The sequence below is a fragment of the Nelumbo nucifera genome, chromosome 5 (genome assembly GCF_055504915.1).
Source record: "Nelumbo nucifera cultivar China Antique chromosome 5, China Antique-T2T, whole genome shotgun sequence".
NCBI lineage: Eukaryota > Viridiplantae > Streptophyta > Magnoliopsida > Proteales > Nelumbonaceae > Nelumbo > Nelumbo nucifera.
In genome coordinates, this window is record NC_142653.1 from 34,968,920 (window position 1) to 34,991,503 (window position 22,584).

At 37.0% G+C, this 22,584-nt stretch overlaps 2 protein-coding genes across 3 annotated transcripts; both read left to right on the top strand.

Moving 5' to 3' along the window:
- Positions 1-50: 50 nt before the first annotated feature.
- Positions 51-3,668, top strand: LOC104590348 (Concanavalin A-like lectin protein kinase family protein). The gene has a single exon (XM_010248977.3). It carries the CDS (start codon positions 1,483-1,485, stop codon positions 3,616-3,618), a length of 2,136 nt encoding a protein of 711 aa, XP_010247279.1. The 5' UTR covers positions 51-1,482; the 3' UTR covers positions 3,619-3,668.
- Positions 3,669-10,665: 6,997 nt separating this feature from the next.
- LOC104590334 (PHD finger-containing protein 1-like) lies at positions 10,666-22,170 on the top strand. 2 transcript variants are annotated; one of them, XM_010248955.3, is made up of 6 exons: positions 10,666-11,132; positions 19,369-19,454; positions 20,240-20,836; positions 20,940-21,158; positions 21,247-21,371; positions 21,462-22,170. In XM_010248955.3, exons 1-6 carry the CDS (start codon positions 11,130-11,132, stop codon positions 22,049-22,051), a joined length of 1,620 nt encoding a protein of 539 aa, XP_010247257.1. In that variant the 5' UTR covers positions 10,666-11,129; the 3' UTR covers positions 22,052-22,170. The 2 variants fall into 2 exon arrangements, with proteins under 2 accessions (XP_010247257.1, XP_010247256.1); XM_010248954.3 differs by lacking the exon at positions 10,666-11,132 and having other exon boundaries at positions 19,129-19,454.
- Positions 22,171-22,584: the final 414 nt, after the last annotated feature.

Sequence of the window (22,584 nt, forward strand, 5' to 3'; positions counted from 1 at the left end):
AATAGCCATCGCATCCAATTAATAGTTCTTGGATGAAAAATTAGGGATGGCAAAAAAGCGGATTTTGTAAATTATAGATCCTATCCATTTCCTTAAACCTCCCAACCCATATCCATCCTAAAACCCTTAATGGGTTGGATTTTGATAATCCAAATCCTTCCCATACATTAAAATGCAAAACCCTCTCCACATTCAAGGGTAGCAGCAGGTTGGATTTAGAACCCGAATCTAATTTCGTATCATTTCTTGTCTTATATATGCAATAAATAAGTAAGATAACACAAACAACAAAATTTGCATTTATTTGATTAAGACATATAGAAAACACATAAACTATCAATTATTCTTCACATAAAATTCAATATATTATTAAATTCAACATTGTACACGAAGTTTATATGCTTCCCAACAATATATGGATCATGGAGGACCGAGTTTAGCCTAATATTGTACCCTATCCATACCCATCAAGATTGTAGAATCCCAAAACCCATCTGTGTCCCAAAACATGTCCTTCAAGCAAAAAAAAAAGAAAAAAAAAACACCCCCATCAGAGAGGGTATGGGCAGATACCCATCGGATAGGGTAGAAATTTTCATCCTTTCAAAAACGTTGTTTTCCTTTAGCCGATTGGAAGTGCACGAGTGCTGCAAAGAGGAAATTACATTGAATCATGGTAGGGATGCAAACGGATTGGATCGGATTCAAATAAGGGTATATTCGAATATGATCCAACACTGTTCATGTCGGGTCCGATTGGATATGATAAGACTCGATTTGAATTCAAATCCTATCGGTAATTCAGATATTCGGATATGGTCCGACCTGACTTGTTTCTTTAAATATTAATAAATTATTAAAAGAAAATAAAATATACTAATTTAAATAAAGTAAAAACAAAAAATATAAGTATTTTTAATTATTTTCATCATATATAATTACATATATACATGTTTTTTATAATAAACAAATAATATAATAAATTTATAAAAATATATTTATAAATAAATAACATATATATATATGTATTTATATATTTATATTTATAAATATATAATATACATCAATCGGATTAGGGGTGATCCGAAACGATATGATCCAATTGCACCCCTAAACCATGGTACCTTTGGTTCAAATCGAAGCTATAGAACGATTGGCGTTTACATTCTCACTATATGATCATGACATATTGGCAGCCCAATTGGGTCAATTCAAAGCCATCTAACCACTTGACACGAACCTAATACCCAATGGTGTGGGAACTGCTTATGCTGTTTGAAAATCTAAATCCTCTCTCCTCTCTCTTCCCATCAATTGCCTCTACTTAACACACCCGACTCAGTAACTCTGTTTCTGCAATTTTGCATCCTTGGAGGAACACCGATAGCTCGCTCCTTTGTTGCTTTCAGCAGAAATTAAAACGTGCAAAAACCCCAATTCTATGATTTTCTTTCTCAAGATTAGTCTGCCTTTTCGTGGATCATGAATCGAATTTCTCATTTCCCTCTGCCCGCTGAGAAAAGCCTCCTTGGCCAAGACAGAATGAAATCTTCGTCTTTTTCCCCGATGCTTCTGTGGTCTCTGTTCATCTTTTTCGTTTTCCTGTCACCGTCTTTATCCTTGCCTTTCTCTCCGCCCGGGAACGTTACCCTCTTCGGCGATGCTCATTTCAGGAACAACACCATTAGTCTCACACAAGAACCACCCTGCAGCCCTTTTTATCCTTCTTGTGGGGTTGGAAGAGCTCTCTACGCTTACCCAATTCGATTTCTTGATCCCACAACAAACTCTGTTGCGTCCTTTACGTCTACCTTCTCCTTCTCGATCACTCCGTCTTTTTCTTCTCTTCCCGGAGACGGTCTCGCATTCCTTATAACCTCCAATGTCGATACTGGCTGCAGCTCCGCCGGCTATATGGGTCTCACCCAGTGCAACAAAAACCAAGGAGAGCCGTTCATCGCTGTGGAATTCGATACCAGTCTAGATTCATCTCTCGGCGACCTCAATGACAACCATGTGGGTCTCGACATTAACACGGTTGCTTCTTTCGCTTCCGTCGATGTGGGTTCGATTGGGATTGATCTCAAGAGCGGGAGGCGCATCAGAGCTTGGGTCGATTACAAAGACGCAGAGAAGATGATCAGGATTTGGGTCGGCTATTCAAGGGTCAGGCCTCCTAATCCGCTTCTCACCTCCCAGGTGGATCTTTCAAGGCAGTACAAAGAGTTCATGCACGTTGGCTTCTCTGCTTCAAATGGACGAGGGTCGGCGCTTCACCTGGTCGAACAGTGGGAATTCAGAACATCGGGGCTTGTTCGTCCGAAGACGATGCCATTGGAATCGGATACAAGTCAAGACAGCGCTTGTTTCACATGTAATTCTGCAGATGATTCAGATGACAACAATGGGTCCCCCAATGTCCATCGAAGAAGACGAATGATCACGGACATAGCTCTTGGTCTAGGTGGAGCAGTTGGGTTTCTCTTCTCCATGGGAGTGACCATCGGCGCAATAATTTGGTATGTCTCGAGAAAGAGGAGAATTGATGGCAGAGGCACGAAAACTCGCGAAATGTGCAGAATTCAAATGAACAAAGTCCCCACAAGGCTGTCACTCGCTAAGATCAAATCTGCCACAAAGGGATTCAAGGAGAGCAGAATCGTCGGCAAAGGTGCCTCCGGCACTGTATACCAAGGGCAACTTGGCTCCGGCAGGACTGTGGCTGTCAAAAGGTTCAGTGGTATCAATCAGGTCGATCGATTTAGAGACCCCTTCACCACCGAGTTGGCTACCATGTTGGGTTGCTTAAGACACAAGAACCTGGTTCAACTCCAAGGCTGGTGCTGTGAGGGGAACGAATTAGTCCTGGTTTATGAGTTCTTACCTCGCGGCAGCCTCGATAAGATCCTCCACAAGAGCTCCAGTTCAGCAGTGGTGCTCAAATTGGACCAAAGACTGAAGATCGTCCTTGGCGTTGCATCTGCACTCACTTACCTACATGAAGAATGCGAGAGACAGATAATCCACAGGGACGTCAAAGCTTGCAACATAATGCTCGATGCAGAGTTCAATGCCAAACTGGGTGATTTCGGTCTAGCAGAGGTTTATGAACACAGCGGCATCACACGAGTAGCGACCATACCAGCTGGGACCATGGGTTATCTCGCACCAGAGTATGTTCATACTGGAATACCCACTGTGAAGACAGATGTCTACAGCTTTGGTGTTGTGGTTCTAGAGGTGGCAACAGGGAGGCAACCGGTGGACGACAATGGGATTGCGCTGACTGATTGGACGTGGGATATGTGGTTGAAGGGGAAACTGATTGAAGCTGTTGATGGTAGATTAGAGGGGCGGTTTGACAAGGCTGTGGTTGAGAGAATGCTCATGGTGGGGATCTCTTGTACTCACCCAAACTCTGTAGAGAGGCCAACAGTGAAGGAGGCAGCCAGGATACTTAGAGGGGAAGCGCCGCTCCCTGTCTTACCCACCAGGAAGCCAGTGTTGAGAATGCAGTCTGCGCTGCCTCAAGGTTATGAAGAAATCCTGCACAGAGATGATGGGAGTGTTGGTTTAAGCGACACGCCATGGTTAACCCCTCGGACGCATATGAGCTAATACCAGCTTCTGCTTCCAATGTGTAATCAAGATATGTTGTTATATGTTGCTCCTGGGAACAAGTTATTAACACAAATTCATATTCATATGGGATTTTGATTGGTTAAAAGTTAAAAAAAAAAAAACACCCCTCTTTAGGTAGTAATGTAGTAAACCTCTCCACGAAAACTTCTCTAGCTTACAATACCTTTTCGAACTGGACCCAAATTGGACCGAACCAAGGAAGAACACGGCTCCGATCTAAAATTTGTGGACCCAAACCTTATTAAATGGGCCGAGTGACTGTATAATGAGGTACTTATTGCCAAATGCCAATTAGGAGGTGAATTAGAGTCGAGCAAAGTCTATTCGAGTTGGATTCACCAAAAAAGTACGAGGCTTGATTTGAGCTAGAGACTTAGCTCAAGTTCAAGTTTGACTCGAATTAAAAGTTGATAAGTTTGAGCTCGGTTCAACTCGAGTTTGACTGTAAATCAATTGTTTTATAAAAATAAAATGATATTTAAAAATTAAGAATTATAATTAGTTATTATTTATATATAACAATAAAAACATTTTATATATACCATTTTTATTTTATATATATTATTTTTCTATGTGTGTGTATGTATACATATATGTAGAAGCTCAATTAGGCTTGCGAGTCTCATGAGCCGAGTTTTATTAGATTCGAGCTTGACTCGATTTGCAAATAAGCCAGTAAATTGGGTTCGAGCTTAGCTCGAAGCTCAATTTAAACTAGGCCAAATTCAAATAGCTTGTGAAAAGCTCGGCTCGTGGCCAATTGCTAACCCGCATTGACCCAGAAGCAAACCAAACCTGAGGGGATTACTTGTGTCGCTACCAAATTTAAGGTAGCAAGTGTGAAATTGACTGCAGTGCTCACACCATTTGCATAGCCTTTAAAGTCATGCACCAGGAATATTTCCATACTTATTTTCATAAGGAGATTCTCAATACACGATTGGAAGGGACTCTGCAAATAGTGTGAGCACTAAAGCCGATTTCAACAGGTGTAGGGATGTAATCGATTGAAATTGGTGTAAATCAAGAACAATGTAAAAGTTTACATCAGTTCAATTTTATTGACGTTTGGAAGAAGTGTAAATGAAGATCAATGTAAAACTCCACTCCGGTTTAGATTTATTAGCATTTGGATGAAGTGGAGTTTTACATCATGAATCGATATAAAACCTTATCAAACATAAAGTTTTACATCAATTGTTGATGTAAATATTACATCGATTTTATCGATGTAAAACTTTATACTTTTTATCATGGTTTTCAAAATGTAACGGTCACCTGTTATACGGTTCAGTGTAAAACGTTATTAGTATATGACGTTTTCCATCAAATCAAATGCACCCTTATCCAAGCTGGATTCATAAAATGCCAAGTCAGTTCAGATTAAGGCTCCCCGCATTTGCTACCGATTCAAATGCGGGATCGGTGCTTTAATGCACTCCGGTTTAGTTTTAAATGTGTTTAATTAAGATTGTAAAACTACATCGTGAATTCACACTCTATCCGTTGTGAATTGTAGTCAACATCTCTATTATGAATTGTGAGATGTGTGGCTGCAATTCACGGCGGAAAGGGTGTGCGTAATTGAACAAAGGCAACGATGATAATCTAACTGACAACGACCAAGAAGGGCATTCTCATAGGCAATGGCTTCGACCAATAAGGAATTTCTTATGGTGCCCAAGAAGGTATCGCCTGTTGGTCAAAGTCAAAGAATCTCTTATTCCAAATTTCAAACTTCTTTACCAATTTTTTGTGCTCTATATGAAAGATATGAAGTAATGGTGATTAATAGGAATGTTAACGGGGTGGGGATCATATTCTTCATCCTTGACTTCGATTTTGGAATAAATCCCTGTATCTGATTCTGATTTTTGTTGGGGTCCTTGGGAATAAAAGTTGTTCTCCATCCCCGATTTTTAACAGAAACGGGTTTTCTGCGGGGACCCGAATTCCTGAAATTCTTTAGTTAATAGTATTTTTTGAAAAATAAAATTACTTAAAATAAATAAAAAAATTAAAATATAAATAATATTGTAAATATATTTTGATAATATAAACAATATCATATATAATAATATATATTTAATATGAATAATATTTAATATATATAATCAGGGTTGAAGCGGGGCAAAGATCTCATTCCCCATTGCCAACTCCAACCCCAGTCAGGAATCCCTATTAATCCCTATCCCCACCCCACCAAAGTAATCTCCATCCTCAACCCAATGGGACCGGAAAAGTTTAATACCTGTCTAAGATGAGAAAAATTGCCATCCCTAGTGATTAATCTGATGAAAAACACCATTTTTCCCTCCCATTTTACAATTCATTGGTGAAGCTATGAAGGTATTGACCTATTCTTCTCCCACTCAAATACCCCATTCCGAGTTGTATTTTTAAAACATTGGCTACAATTATCATTATCGAAGGAATGAAATTTAAGAAACCTATATAAAATTTGTAAAGACTTCCCTACTTTTTTTTCTTTAAACCAAATACAGTGTAAAATGGAGGGAGAGCAGCGGGAGCAGCATTGCATTGAACAGCGTTTTGGTGTCAGAGAATAAAATAACGGACACGGCCGTCGGGAAGACAACTCTCAAAAAATATTGAGACAAAAAGTCATGATTAATTTTGAGAAATCACAACAGTATTGGGTGGTGGGCTCATCAAGTATGATGACTTGTCTTTGTTAGTGAGTTTACATGGAGTGAATCGGCATCATTTACTCTTCCACCCTTGGACTGTGTTTGCAAGGGATGAGTTAAGTTTTGTCAACGTTTGGATAAAATGTAAATTAAGATCGATATTTAGATAGAATGGAGTTTTACATCATAAATTAATATAAAGTAAAGTTTTATATTTATTATCAGTGTAAATAATACATTAATAAAATCGATGTAAAAATTATACATTTTTCGAAACTCAACGGTCAGAAAAGTCCTTCATAGTTCGGTCTGAAACTCCATCAATGAACTTTTACATCGATGAAGTTTTACATCACTTACAAATGAAGTCTTAATTTTAAGTAGTGGACCTGTGTGATGTATCGGATTTGTCAAGAAAATGTGGAGTAACCTAAACTAATAATTATTATAAAGTATAAACAATTAATTTTTATTTTAATAACTAATGTTAATTATTTAATAAAATGATATTTTTCATATTATCCATAGCTTTATTTTATTTCTTTTATATATGATTTTTTGTAAATATTAGAAATATATACAATTGGGTTGTAGTTATAATTAAATTAATCTAAGCCTAGAGAATGTGATATTTTGGGAATTATCACATTGGATTTGTCAAGAAAAACCGTTTGAGGTTTAAGACTTCGGGTTGGGCTTCGATTGATTCTCAATCTAACCCTACTTGCTAAGTTGCTTCCCTAACTCCCTAACAACAATGTGATATTCATAATTAGATTGAATCGTGACTCCGTGAGCACAATCCATCTATGCATTATTTTTGGGTTTTTAATTAATTTTAGATAAAATTTATTAATATTGAACCCAAAAGGAACTATGGGGGATGGGCTACCCCCATTGTATAGCCTAGTGAACCAAAAACATAAAAGATATCGGGTCAGAATTTGATAATGTATTGACAATGTTGTCTGTGTTTGGTTTCGTTTATGTTTTCCATTCAATGTTTGTATTTTATTTGCTTGCAAAACCGAGAAAGATAATAATTACAACCATTTATGACAACTAGGCACCACATCAGCATAATAGTGGAAAATGCCTAATCATTGGGGGAGGTTTTAAGAAATAACTTCTCCAACTAGTAGGTGTGCACCAAAAACGAAGTCACTTTTTGCTATTCTCGATGTGTACCGGAGAGCATGAGAGGAGAATTGCTGAAGTGGCGCCTATGTGACAATGCTTTTTGAATAAACACCCATAGAACCAAACACCCTCTTTATAGGTTGCCTAGCCCAAGCCGATTCACACTTGAAGTATAATAATTTTTGTTTGGACATGGAACAAGGACAAATTTGCCCGTGTTAATTATAAAACTACGATTTTTTATAAACTAAGATTTTTATTTAATTATAGTTTATTAGTGCTGATGTATGAGTTGAAAGTACTGTGTTTTGAGAAAATGGTGTCTTTTTTTTCTTTGGTTTAGAATCGTTGCTGCCATGTAAGATGTTTCTTGGAGCAACAACAATTTTTTTTGTATGATACTAATGTTCCAGAAAACATTTTCAACAATGATACCCATTATCCAATACCACATAACTGCCACCTTATATTTCTATTGGCAGCAACGAGCTGCAGCTCCAGGAAGCGATGGCTTAAAGCACCGCTTTTTATAGAAAAGCGGTTCCAAACAAACGTGGCTAAATAGCCCATGGCTTACATTGCATTAATACTTTTTTGGCATGTGAGAATTATTTTCTGATTCAAACCAAACAATTATACATTATGTGCCAACCTATAGAACTTTGGAACTGTTATTATTTTGGACTCTGTGGAAAATGAGGGATAATTTTGGTTTTAAGCACCGCTTTATTAGTTTACTGAAGTGCTTTTGCCATTTGGTGGGTGAAAATAAGATCTGCTTTAGAGTTATAATCCGAGACGAGCATGGTTTGTTTTTGGCAAAAGCGCTCAAAGCGGGTTCCATCGGTCCATCCATGAGGGTGATGTCTGAAAATCTGTGTTTCTTCTGGTCTTATGCCCAGGATCTCTAATAGGGTGGTTCACACCTTGGTTCATCGAGGCTTTTGGGATCAAGGTGACAAGGATCCTATGAATTCTCTATGCCAAGTTGGGTTTATGAGCTTGGAAATTCTCACCTCGCTAGCATCGCTAAATTGATATGTCTGTATCTTATAAACAGAATTTCAAATTTTTCAAAAAAGGAAAACAAATCTTTTCCATAGAGCTACGGCTGCAAATGGATCGGATCGGATTCGGTAAGGACATTATCCGATCCGATCCATTACGCTGATCCGAATCCGATAAGGATTCGTCAGATTTTTAAAACCATGATTTGAATTCGAATTGGAATGTATTATTCGATACCCGATTCAAATTCGATTCGATTATAATTATATTTATATTATGTAATATAAATAATATATTATATTATTTATATAATATAATAATATATAATATATAAATAATATATAAAATAATATGTATATTTCATAATTAACAGATTGGGTTGATCACAATGGATCAGATAAACCAATATCCAAAATGGATTCGTTAAGTTAATGGATCGGCTTTTTCGATCCGATCTGATTTGTTAGGATCAAAAGGGATATCCAAATCTACCTCTTAAGGGATCGATGCCGAATTTGAATCGGATATGATCAACTTATTTGCAGCCCTATATAGAGCTGAAAAATTATTATTTTTGGCTTTAACAATCCCTGAATTTTGCGGGAAAAAAAAACAATTTCGACCTTAAAGAATAAAAAGGCCATTTTCGATATTAAACTTTGATAAAAAGGTCAATTGTAGGCAAAAATAGACATTGCTGATAGATTTGTTAGATATCAAACTTTAATAAAGTTAATTAAGTAAACTACTTTAGGGTCTAATTAAAAATCCCTAAATTATTTAATTAAGTTAATTAATTAAATGAAATAAATTACACTAATTAAGATAATTAAGTAATTAAATCAGTAAATTAAATTAATTAAGGAAACAAAGTTAAATTAATTGAATTAAATAAATAAAACTAATCAATATAAATAAGTAAATTAAGCCAATGAATCAAGGTAATTTAAAAATTGACTCAAAACGAAACCATTTTAACCACCAATTTCTAAGTTAATAGTTCAAACGTCTGGTCCAAATGGATCAACCCACGTGTAAGGGTGGTAGACATGATGTGGTCTATGCTCTGAGGCTTGAGGAATTTGGCTTGGTTCACTAATTGAGAAAGAAAAAAGGGGAAGAAAAGGAAGTGGTCGATGGACATGAGATGGTTTATACTTAGAGGTTTGAGGAATTTGGCTTAATTAATTAGCTAATTGGGAAGGGCAAAAGGGGGAAGAAAAGGAAGTGGTGAGACCCCTACCTACATGCCTTCTGACTATGAATGGCAACGGGGTTTGTTTGGGGCAGGGATCATATTCCCCATCCTCATCTTCGATTCCGATTTTGAAATAAATCCTTGTCCTCAACTCTAATTCCCATTAAGGATAAAAATTGTCCTCCATCTCCAATAAGGACGAGTTCCTCGTAGGGACTCAAATCCTCAAAAATTTTTAGTTGACAGTTTTTATATATATATATATATAATCAGGGTCGGGGTAGGTGGGGATCTCATTCCTCATCCTTTACCCCGACCCTAATTGGAGATTTCTATTAATCCTTGTTGCCGTTCTCGCCCTAACAAAACAATCTAGGAAAATTAGCTACCCGTTGGGGTTGGGGAGAATTGCCATCGCTACCTCCGATAAAAGATCAAACCAATATAGTTTAGTGGAGCTAGAATTCTGATAATAAGGGAGAGAAATGATGGGTGATCGGATAGGGAGATGGAAAATTGTGATATGTATGAAGAAGAGAGAGAGAGAGTAGGAAATGGCAAACATCTTATTTTAATTATATTTTACTTTTCATTTTTTCAAAACGTTATGAATCAATCCATTTGGACCAAACAATCAAATTGTTGACTAAAGTGGTTCCGTTTTCTATTTTTTTAAAACTTTGTTTAATTGGCTTAATTTACTTATTTAGATTAATTAATTTTATTTATTAAATTTAATTAATTACTTTTTTAATTTGTTTATTTAATTGCTTAATTTACTTAATTAACTTTATTAAAGTGACCAATTATTTAAACAGCAGGGCACTTTCGTAATTTAAACCGATTCTCTTAGACTTCTACATCACCGCCGTGGTATCGTCGAATACTGTATATGGTAACGTGGCGAACTGTGATTCGTTGGATGTGATTAAAGTTATTAAATTGGATATACTGGTGACGTCAACAAAACCCTAATGCAACTAAAGTGCAGGAACAAAAACCGCTTCTGAAAGTGGAGGCGAAATTGAAGAATCGGCGCGGAAAGGCGAAGGGGTGAAAAACTGTTTTTCAATGTTTAAATCGTAGTGAAGTGGATTAAGAACAGAAATAAAGTCCGGACTCCGGAGTATTGCATAAATAGCTGGTTTGTGTGTTGTTCCTTGTTCTAGACGTTTCTGGCTTTCTGCTCTTAACCGATTCTTTCCACGTTGCTCGTCTTTCTATGTTTTTCACTATGATCGGTGGACGGGGCTCTTTGTCCCTGCTTCTTCTATCCTCTTAACACTGACCCTAATCTGCGTTGAATCTTTTTTCTATATATTTATCCTGCTTTATTCTTCTTTATCTCGTCTTGCTGTCTCTTTCTCTGTCACTCTATCTATCACTACACTCTGGTTCTCTCTAAGTTTGTCTTATCTGTGAGTTCCATGCTCGTATGAAGAAATGTGAATCATTGGTGGAAGTCATCGTCGTGTGAATCTGCTGTACCAATGGTAATGCTGCATTGTCCGGTTTCTGTGTCAACTTGTGTTCTTCGGAGCTTGCTTTAGGGTTTTGAAGGATTCTTGCTATTGTATTCTTTCTCTTTTTCTTTTATTGATGTTTTCCTCTTCATTGTTCTGATTTTGTTATGTTGCTAGTTAGGTTTATCTGAGTTTTTATGATTGGTTTTTGTCTTTTTGAATCTGGTTTTGAAGGTACTGTATTGTGTTTGGTCAGTAGTGTTAGTAGTTTGGGTAAGTATAGTTTGTCTTTTAGATTTTCTACTCATTAAATTGGACTTAAATAAAATGTTGGAGAACATCATTATTGGACTATTGCTTTTAGATTGAGATTGGCCTTAAGTTTGCTGATTTTTATTTTTATTTGTGTGGAGAGATAGAGTGGTGGGTAAAAATATTAGGTCTATTTTAGTGTTTATATTGGTTCTTAATTTTATCATTTTGAGTCTGGTTTTGAAAGTTTGGTCTAATCAATAGTCGTTTTGGTAAGTAGAAGTGTCTTTTAGAATTTCTACAATAGTCCTTTCCTTTATCCCTACTGGGACCAGTCCCGAATGGGTAGCAATGGGGATGATTTTCCCTCGTGGGGGTGGGGAAATTTCTATCCCATTGTTGGTGCTGACCGGGACAGCATGTTTGAATATTTTTTTTTTGTGTAAATACTTTTTTTAATATGTTTGGATGTATTTAAACATGTTTGAATATATTCAAATATACTTTGATGGGATTATAAATTATAACTTATTTATTTTTAAAAATACTTTTTGAATAAAAAAAATAAAAGGAACTTGACATCATAAAAAAATTATAGGGGGAGTTTTTGTGAGGATGGGGATCCTTGTGGGGAAGGCTTTAGGCGAAATATTGTCTTTATTAGTGGGGATAGGGATGGGGATTTTTGCAAGGATAGGGATGGGGAGTGGCTCCTGGTCCATGTCTTGCCCAATTTCCATTCTTTGCTCTTTGGTTGAGATTGGTTGTAAATTGCTATTTTTCAAGAATGATTTCGTGGTTTTAAGCATAAAAATATAAATCATTGTTATCATTCGAGCCTTATCTCACCTATGGGGTTGGTTTTGTGAATTTTATTTTGCCATTTCATCTGGTTTAGTGCCATTATCTATTGTTAAATGGGACTCTTACATCATTTCTTAGTACCTTAACTTGTGTCACTTTTGTCGTGCCCTTGCCCTTTTAGACCCTTTAACTAGGAATGAAGTTTATGGGGCTTGAGAAAGCTTGGTCTCCCCAATGGCTTAGAAATCTCACATATATTATCCTCATCCATGTTTATTTCCCTCCTCCAATGGTTGAACCCTTATCGCCCTAACCACATTTATTTCCTCATCTTTAATCCATGTTAGGTTTTGCTCTCCAAGCCTTGTCACTGAGTATAAATTATTTTGGATTGTGTTGTAGACAATGTTTTAAAAACCAACCTAGAGGTTAAATTGTTTTTGCCTTTGAGCTGTGGGTCATTTGTTTAACCATTTGGGTTGAATGGGTTAGATTGTGCCATGTCAACTTGTTTATATATAATTATTTTTAGATGTAATTATTTTAGGGGAATTGAGATAAATTTTGGTATAGCTTTTTATTTTGGCTTGTTTTGACTAAAATACTAATTGGTTTGAGTTTGAGCTTTTGAGTTCTGCTTGAAAGTTCAAAAAATGACTATGTTTTTATATTTTATGTATGAATTGTATTTTGGGCAATTTCCTTAAACTACCCCTACTGTTTGTGAAACTAAGTATACCCTTACTGTTTGACTTTTGTTTAACAACACCCTTACTTTTTTGGAAAAGTACTATTGTCGTTAAAATATCAATGGAAGGGCTGAAATGTTCATTTTGCCCTTAAATCAAATTCAAAGCTCATCCCATTCTTGTGATCATGGGAGAGTGGTATTGCTTCTTTGTCGTGGGAGAGAACAACTTTGGAGTCGTCACAATTGGTTATGGTGGCTTTCTCTGTCCCAACAAGTGCCACCATAGTCGTAGATCTGGTTGTCTTCACGGACGACGTTACCCCCAATTGCCCATCCGAGGTCTCTACACAACCAAGTAAGGATCATGTTGATGAGCTTGATCCACTTTCATATTCCTTCAATGTCGATAGAAGACACATAGAGGGGTCAAGAGGACATAAATAAAGCCTTAGAATGGACTACAATCTCATGGATTTGGGGACTTCCAAGTTGGAAAGAAACCAACACAGGAGGGGATTGAAAGCAAGGAAGTGAGATCCCTTTAGAGGTGTGACCCTATTTCCATGGTCATGTAGAAAGAGAGAAAGGTCAAAGGATAAAGAATTAACTTGGGCTTCTTCTCTTGGACATAGTTCTAGAGAAAATAGTGCAAAACAGGTAGTTTTGTTTTCACAAATCAACTAGAGAGTTTGATATGTAATCGTCATTCAGATCTCCAACTCCTTAATTCCATTTAGAAGAGAGTGGTGATCGTGTCAATGAACTCTCTACTCAGGCTCTTGTTGAAGTTAACAAAGCTTATCAGACAAAGAAGCTCTCTACTCTGGCTCTAGCTATCGTCGATTATCGAACTACAAGGAAGAAGCCCTCCACTTGTAGCCCCTCAACTCTCAAAAAGCATTGTTGTTCGGCCATCATTGCTTAAATCTCATGGTGCCATTTTTATTTCGTATCTCGCAAGGCGGGGAATCATCATCTTGTGAGACCTGACATCAAATACTCTGAGACCCGACAAATAAAAGGACTGTTGAGTGTTAACTAGTTGCGCTCTGAGTTTACTTGAATAATGTTTTAGATCTTTCTCTCTCCCCTTTGATAAAATCAGATCGTTGTCATCTTTGACAACATTAGTTGCGTTGTAAAAGATGAAGAAGAGATCTATCCCTCCATAGGTTGCGCTTGTGTTACTAAGCCTTGGCGGTTCTCATCTGTTGATTCATCAAGGATCTTGAGGAGGGTTAAAGAAGAAATCAGAATTGGCGATAAGGGTATTGTTTGTTTTTGGGTACTAGGCGAGACGTTGATGATGAAGACACCATTGTTTTTCGAGGATGACGAGGATGCAGACGAACTTCCTCGCCCTCAACCAACATTGACCTATGCTTGTGTCTCAGCAATAGGAGCTTCAGTGTTTCACTTCGCTTGCGTATGTGAATTAGTCTAAAAAGGCCTATAAGGCCATTTTTGGCCTTGTTAAGCAAGTGATAGCTTTTGTCAATGTAGGAGGGCACATGAAGACTTTTATGACACTTTTGGTAAATGTTAAAATTCCTGTGTACACTGTTTGTTAATTGTTATTATAAGTGGTCAGCTCTTATCCAATTCCCTAAGGCTCTATTTGGTTTGTGGGAAGATTTGTGTGGGATAGGAAAAGATGGGATGGGAAAGTGTAAAAATTTAACTTTCCATTATTTGGTTTTATTGGGGTGGGATGGGATGAGAAAGTGTAGAAGGGGACCGAAATGGCACTGTTCACCTGCCTCATTCGTTTAAGATGATTAGAGGCGAGTCAGGTGACGACTACCCCCTTCATCTCCCACCTCTGAAATGGCATTGTTCACCTTCCTCCTTCGTTCGAGACGAACAAAGGCGAGTTAGGCGACGACTACCCCCTTCATCTCCCACATCTCCCACTCTCTTTCTCCTCTCTTCTTCTCGTTTCAACCTCTCTGTTTATTCTCGATTGCCATTGTAACTTGTATGGTCATGCTCTTTTAACTCTGCCGTAACTTGTTTAGTTGTCGTCGCTGTCGCTTTTGGCTCGTGCTCTTCTAACTCTGACAACGATGATCCCACTGGCATGGTTGTGCTCTGACATTGCTGTCGTCTTATGGGAGGAGGGAGATCGTAACTCAAGCTTTCTTGAGTTTTCCCATTGGGGTTGCACTATTTTGGTGTGACCCTGAATCCACGATTTTGGGATCTCGCATCCCACCTTTTTCTCATCCCATCCCCCTCTTTGCCTTGAAACAAATATGAGAAAAGGGAATATTTTTTGGAATATTCCCTTTTTCATCCCTACCCCACAAACCAAACGGAGCCTAACAGGAATTTGAGGGCCAGTTGGGTTAAGATAAGTTGACACCCTTTGTTTTTTGAGGATGTCAACGAGTGTTTGGGCGACAACTTATCAGAATAAGTGATTGGAGATAGAGAGTTTATCGTTGTTGAAAGGAAGAAGAGGATATGGGTAAAATTGGGTTTTAAAAAAATATACATCACGTGTTTGTAAATTTTGATGAAATATTAACGGATGTTAATGTTAAGGGTAAGGCTAGAGGTAGTCAATTGTTAGAAACAATAGGGGTATCATTACGGAGTAGTCAAATACTAAGGGTATACTTGGTCAATTTCGCAAACAATGGGGGTAGTTTAAGGAAATTTCCCTTATACTTTATAATATATGGCATATTCTTATATTATATATAGAATATGTTTTTATATTCTATATATTGAGCTAAGCTTACAAGCTTTCGAGTTGAACTTTTTATTGGTTGAGCTCGAGCTCAAATAACTAATTAAGATTACTTGAAGATTTGAACTTGAATTGAGCCTAATCAAGCTCAATCTAGAATTATTCAATAAGAGCTTGTTTTGATTGTAGCTTTAATATTGTAATATATATAAGTATTAGTTTATGTTTATATTTTTAAATTTAATTTTTATTTTTTATTTACAAAAATGGTAAAAATTGTGATTTGAGGACCAAAAAAGGGTCCTTTGGCAAAAATAGCCGGGCAAGGTGCTTTAGGCCCCTTTGGATACATAAATTTTAAAAAGTTACCAAAGTAAAAAAGAAAAAAGATCACCCCAATTGGACACGAGAGTGCAAAGTTATGGCCTAAAAAGTTCGCACAAGGGTGAATGCCATTATGCTAGGAGTGGGAATCAGTTTCTAGTTTTTGTTGACCAAACAGTTGGAATTGGAGTTGTGAATCAAATGGACCATCATCATACATCTATCTCTCTGTAAACCCCTTTTTAACAGGAAAGGGGGGAAAAGTGTAGGCCTATATTCCCCTTTTATGTTAAAAGTATATGTAAGGCTCTCTTTTTTCCATCCAATTTTTAAGTGTTAGAATTGATTTGTTGAAGTCTTTATAATTTTCTTGATAGTATTGACAAGTAGCCTTCAGGTATTGATTTCTAATAATCCCTTTAGGTGTTGATTCCTAATTTGAAATTTGACATAATTGAATCAAATTTGAATAGTTCAAATATGGTAATCAGTTCAATTTGAATAACAAGCTCATACAATTGAATTTATCTAATCGAAAATGGAGATTACTAATAAAATAAATGTTTTAATAATATACATTTAATTTTCTACCAATGTTCGAGGCATTCAGAAATTGTAATGTGTTTGCTCTTTTTCTTTCTAGGTCTTGGTGGAATGTGTAATTGCTGATTTGGTTAGTCAGCCTTTCTGGGACTGATCTCAGCTTTCCTTGTGTATCTCTTGTTTCAATAAATATTACTTTACCTTTTCAAAAAAAATATAATATGATATATATCAACATGTATTAACAATTATATATATATATATATATATTATGTTATATAATATACTCAGACGGGTTTTTTAACCTTGACAAGGTTAGAAACTCTGGCCCCATCTCTCCATTCCTATTTATAACAAGGATCCCCGAATTTGCCCCTCTCTGCCCTGGTCATTCCTACTTGTATACTTACAAGTATAATATACTATTTTATATTGTGTAATATAATATGGTATAATTAAGGGTGCAACTTGAGCGGGCCTAGCCTGAGCTCGAATTGACCCAACTCGGAATTTTGCACGGGTTGGGCTTGGGCCCAAGAATTCATGCTTTTTTAGTTTTTGGGCTGGGCTTTGGCCTAGCCCTTAGGTAGCCCAAACCCAGCCTGAGCCCGCATTCATACATTATATACATACATACATACATACATACATATTTGTATGTATGCACAATTGTATATATTTACCTATATATACATATTTGTATACATATTTACATATATATATTCATACATTATATACACACATACATACATACATACATACTTGTATGTATGTACAATTGTATATATTTACCTATATATACATATTTGTATACATATTTACACACACACACATATATATATATATATAATTTTAGAGTGGGTTCATTAACCAATCCGAGCCTAGCCCAGGCCCAAGCCTAACCCGAGTGCATGAAATTAGAGTGTGGATTGGGCTTGGGTTGGGAAGATTGGGTCGGGCTTGGGTTGACTATAAACTCGACCAAACCTGCTTGACTTGCACACCCCTAAATATAATATATAATGTTATTTTATATATATATATATATATGAGCCTTAAGCCCAAATTTTAGGGTTGGGCCTGGGTTGACTATAAACCTGCCCCGAACCCCGATCATTGGCCAAGAAACCCACCTTGATTGGGCGGTGCCCCACTTGTACGGGTCAAATTTCCATCTCTAATTTTAATTTGGATATTTTATTTCCTAGATTTTCATTTATTAGTATAAATGAAACGGAATAAAATCCCTCCTTTGAAATCTTTCCACACTTGTAATATGCCAATTTGGCTATGTATGTTGTTAAGTTCAAGCCCTTAGAGATAGCTTGTTTCATATTTGTTTCTAAGATGTATGTCTCTCTTTTTTTCACCTCCATTCTTCTTGCTTGTTGACATCATGTCTTTTCCTTTTTGTTTGGTGTGCCGATGTCTCAAATTGACCATAGACCATTAGTCTCAATTTGAGATTAGTGAAACATTTTTTCTTACATGCAGAATTTATTTGTATCACCTCCTTTCAAGTGCTATCAACGCACTAACTAGTCATCTAGTAGTTGATCGAATTGTTAGTTGAGTGCATGTTTGACTACATCACTTACTAGTCGGTTGATGGTCATAATGTTGTTGCTTGGGAGAACTGAGCATTGGCTAAGTGAGCTAGTTGAATAATGACTGGTCATTGTAGTCAACCTAGTCAATCACAAATTCATTTTCAGGCTTTGTTTGTTTGTTGTTTATATCTCTAATTTTTGGAAGCGACATAGCACATGTTTACATTTTGTTATATTCTTACTGTCGCTTTAACTATTTGTGATGGAACACTGTTGTATGGCGGTCTAAAAATTATGAAATAAGCATTAAATAAAACAAGGAACCGGGGGAATTCTTCTAAGTTTTTTCCCCAATCTGTGGTATGTTTGTATGGAGTTGCACAAACAAAGGGCACTCTTTTTCTTTTAGAATTTCAGCTTATATTAACTTATTTACAAGATTGAATCAATATTATAAATTTAGGAATGCCTCTTTTTCTTTGCATCAACTAAAGTCAAAATGACTGGTAATGGCTTTACCACATTGGTAACACTTCTTCCTTCTTAGAAGTGATTTTGGTTTGCTGAGTGCTCTGATGTGGCTTGGTTTCTCATTACGGGTTTTGATGAATATGATGTCTGTGCTGTATAACAGCTCATATATTTCCTTTCTCACCTTTCTTGTTTGACCTGCTTGGATTTAAGCATGTGCTTGTCATAGTTTCAGTATTTCCTACCAGTCCTTTTGGGTTTCAATCTCTAACCCTCTTTGTTTGCAAGATGTGCTTGAAAATATGAATTCCACCCTCTTTATGCATTCATGTTTTGCCCAAATGCTTCATTCAATAATAGATTAAAAAGTTGCTTGTAGGTGGGTTCCAGCAAATATTTGCTTTGTGTCTTAAATTTGCACTGATTATCTTCGAGTTGCTGGTAGGAAGATTCAGTTGAATATTACACACAGAATGTTGGGAATTTCAAAACTCAATCCTTTTTCCCCAAAATGCTATTCTAAATTTAATATGCCTGTTGGTTAAGGCAATCTTGTCTATGGCTCTATGCTAATATTGTCTGTTTGGTGATGCAGTTGAAGGATCTAGGAATTAAAACTACAATGATGCAGTTTTTTATAGCCTGCTATGACAATGGAAAAGACCATCTACACAGAATATTTATTTAATCAAGTTGTTTTCAAACAATAAAAAATGCTGTTTTCTTCTTGCACATTTTCCTAATCATGTGAACCCTTTGGAGCTAAAATTTAATCTGAACAATAGTTTTTCTAATCATTTAGGTCCTTAGAGGTTATTGTCCAGGAGGGCAATGCTTTCTGGTTTTCTTTTGGGGCTAATAATTGGTGTTCCTTGTACTTTTAACGTAGGATATGTTATAAATATGAAGTCTAGCAATTTCAATTTGTTGTTGCAGGCGACTGTTTGTCAGATATGTGGTGTAACAGGCTTCTCTGAGTTCCTAATTTACTGCTCTAAGTGTCAGATATCTGCAGAACACCGGTATGCTCTATTGCAGACCCCATTATTTGCTTGTACTTCACACAAGTCTTGTGTTAGACAAGCCCTTTTTTTAGCAAAAGTTGAAAAAGTAAGAAGACGTTTCAAACTCTGGAAGAAAATTAATGTGTGGTAAACAGGTTTAAATAACAAGCGTAAGATTTTTATTTTGTGAAAGGTAAGAAATTTTATTACTGAAACAAAGAGCAGATGATACAACAGGCAATCAAGGCCCTAAGACAGGGGGCCTGGACCCCTTGAGTACTCAAACACGTAAAATTACAAGCAGTATTCAATACAATGAAGAGATTGCCAATGGGTATTGATCAAAAAGAAAAAAAGAAAGAGATTGGCAATGGGACAAGTGATCACATCCTTTGACAGTAGAAACCATAGCTTGCCAACCCGAATGGAAAGTGTAAGATCCTTCATGCTATAACCTAAGAAAATTTTATTCAGTGTGAAAAAGCATGATTTCATATATGGAAGATGGCAGACAGTCAAATTTGTAAAAGAGCAGCAAGCTTGAAATCTTAATTGGTTTTTATCCTAGTAGTTAAAAGTTAAAACTGAATTGATTGGTCAATGCAAGCTTAAGGTATCCTGGAACAGTGGGATTCCATATAGATAAATGCACCTCAATATAAAAGAAAAGCAAGGAACTGGGATTCAGGATTGATGCTTTATTTTGCAATTTTTCTAATATGTTTACTATATTACTGATTCTTTTCATTTGTGTAGAGAAAATGGTTTAACCTATGTGCTTTTCTATCTGTCTTGTTCTGCAGCTACTGCTTAGATAAATTTCCAGCACCCAATGAGGAGGTAATCTGGACATGTCAGGAATGCATTTCAAAGACTGCCGAGAGGTTTCTTCTTAAGAGTTTCAGTTCACATCCATTGAGAAGTAGACGCAAAAAATTAAAACACCATCGAGCTGCTGGAAGTTATACAAATCTGAGAAAGAGGGAGAAGGATAGCAATGATTGCTCAGAAGCTGAAACATATGCACAAAGATCTGATGTTGCTTCCATTCTGCAGCCTACTGAGGCACTTGTCAAGGAAGTAGTTCCAGAGACTTTATGTGTAGTGAGTGATTCTCCTCTCTCGCATAAGGAGAATGAGAATTCACATTGTTGTGGTGGAAGAAGTGAAGGAGGCAAGTTTAAAAAACAGAGAAGAAGGTTGGTCTTGAATGATGAAACCAACTCTGGTGAAGAGGGTGCTTATGTTGAGGTTAGAAGCTCCCAAGTAGCTCCGGATTCTGAGGTAGCTGTTGCTGCTGAAGGTCGAACTTCTCCAGCATCATTGGATGCCTGCCATCAGTCATTTAGAGAATGTCCTTCCTCTGGTGCTGCACAACCAATAATTGATCCTATTTGGACGTAAGATCTTTTTCTTTTTCTTTTTCCTTCCCCAACTCCCCACCTTTCCTATTGTTTGCACGTTTGGTACTGATTTTACTTGTGGGGGTTGTACTACTTTCAGGGGATCCTTCAACATCTGTAATGAGAACCATGGTGCAGTTCCATGTGTGGCCCACGTATCAAGCCTAGCTTGTTCAAAAGTTACTTCGGAGGCAAAAGCATTGCCACCGTTGCTTGATGTGAAAATTTTGCCGAAGCTTGATGTCTGGCCCCCAACTTTTTGTAGATCACCACCAACTGACAACAAAATTGGTCTCTATTTTTTTCCCATAACAGAGAGGTATTGATCTTTTTGGCGTTTTTTTAACCTTCTGCTTTTAGTTTCCTGGAGTTGCTTCATTCTCATGATTATGTTAATATTGTTACAGAGATAAGACAAAGTTTGACAGGTTGCTGTATGACTTAATTGACCGGGAGCTTGCACTTAGGGCTGTGATTGGAGTTGTTGAGCTCTTGATTTTCCCTTCTCTTGAGTTGCCACCATCATGCCGGAGTAAGCTCTTGGGATTTTGTTGTATAAAACTGAAAGGCATTCTGCGTGTTTTATTGGTACTAACAATTTGTTCAACTAATTCTTTTGCAGAATTTTTAGGAAATTATTTTCTGTGGGGTGTATTTAGGCAAAGGCCAATTCCAGTTCCCCATGAACCAGGTATTGATAGTGCCAAGTCAGCCGAGGGTATTGGTTGCGAAAAAAGGGAATGCACCAAGACCTGTACTAATAGGGAGAGTCCTGTTGGTCCTCTCAGCATGATTAACAATTGTGAATCGGATTCATCCTCTTTGCATTCTAAAGCTAGGATTTGTTCTCCAGAGTCCACATCATCTCACGATTCCGAAACTTTATATTCTGACAAAATTGAGAAATCAAGTGATCATGATTGGGACCTGGAAAAGCAGCCTACCCATGGAGAAGAGATCAGGGATAAAAGTTCTTGCGATGTGAAACTTTTGCAACCGGAAGCACCATGGCAGCATCCCCTTGATGCTTGCCAAGAGGAAAGCATAAATTTGGACACGCCTTGTTTGGGACTGTTTCCATTGGAGGTGGAGAATATTGCTATTTTATCAAAAGTGGATAGTGAAGGGCTTGACCTGGAGTTGGGATTAGGTCGATCTGGGTTTAAGCAACCCAAAAAGAAGTCTTGTGATTTTGTTGATTTACTCTTGTAAATATTTTAGGAACATCTTTTACTTTTTTTTTTTTCAATTTTAACTTGAGTTTTGCAATATCATCGGAAGTGTAAATCGTCTTAAGTTACAAGAAAAAAGTAGTTAATGGCCTTTGTTAATTGTTCATGGATGAGTATGGATGATTAGTACAGACCAAGGTTCAAAACATCGATACGCCCGGCGTATTGGCTGAATCGATACACATTTTGGTTATTTTTTTATTTATTTTTTGCAATCGGTTCGGGGGGCGGTTTAGGTCTCATTTACCCTCTGAACTGGTCAAACCTCCGATACACGGGGCGTATCAGCGGGGTCCTGGAATGATACGTAGTACAGACTAATTAATACGTTTGTTCATCTCAATTACTCACGAGCAACTAACCAGGCCATCTTCACCATTTTAACGAACAGAAGAGACTCAGCCCATCGTCAGCAGATGATGATGGCATGTTTTTGAAGCCGGAAATTCAGTAGTGCATTATGATTTAGTTTCGGAAAGATGTACAAACAATCGAAAGCGTATTTGTCTTTGC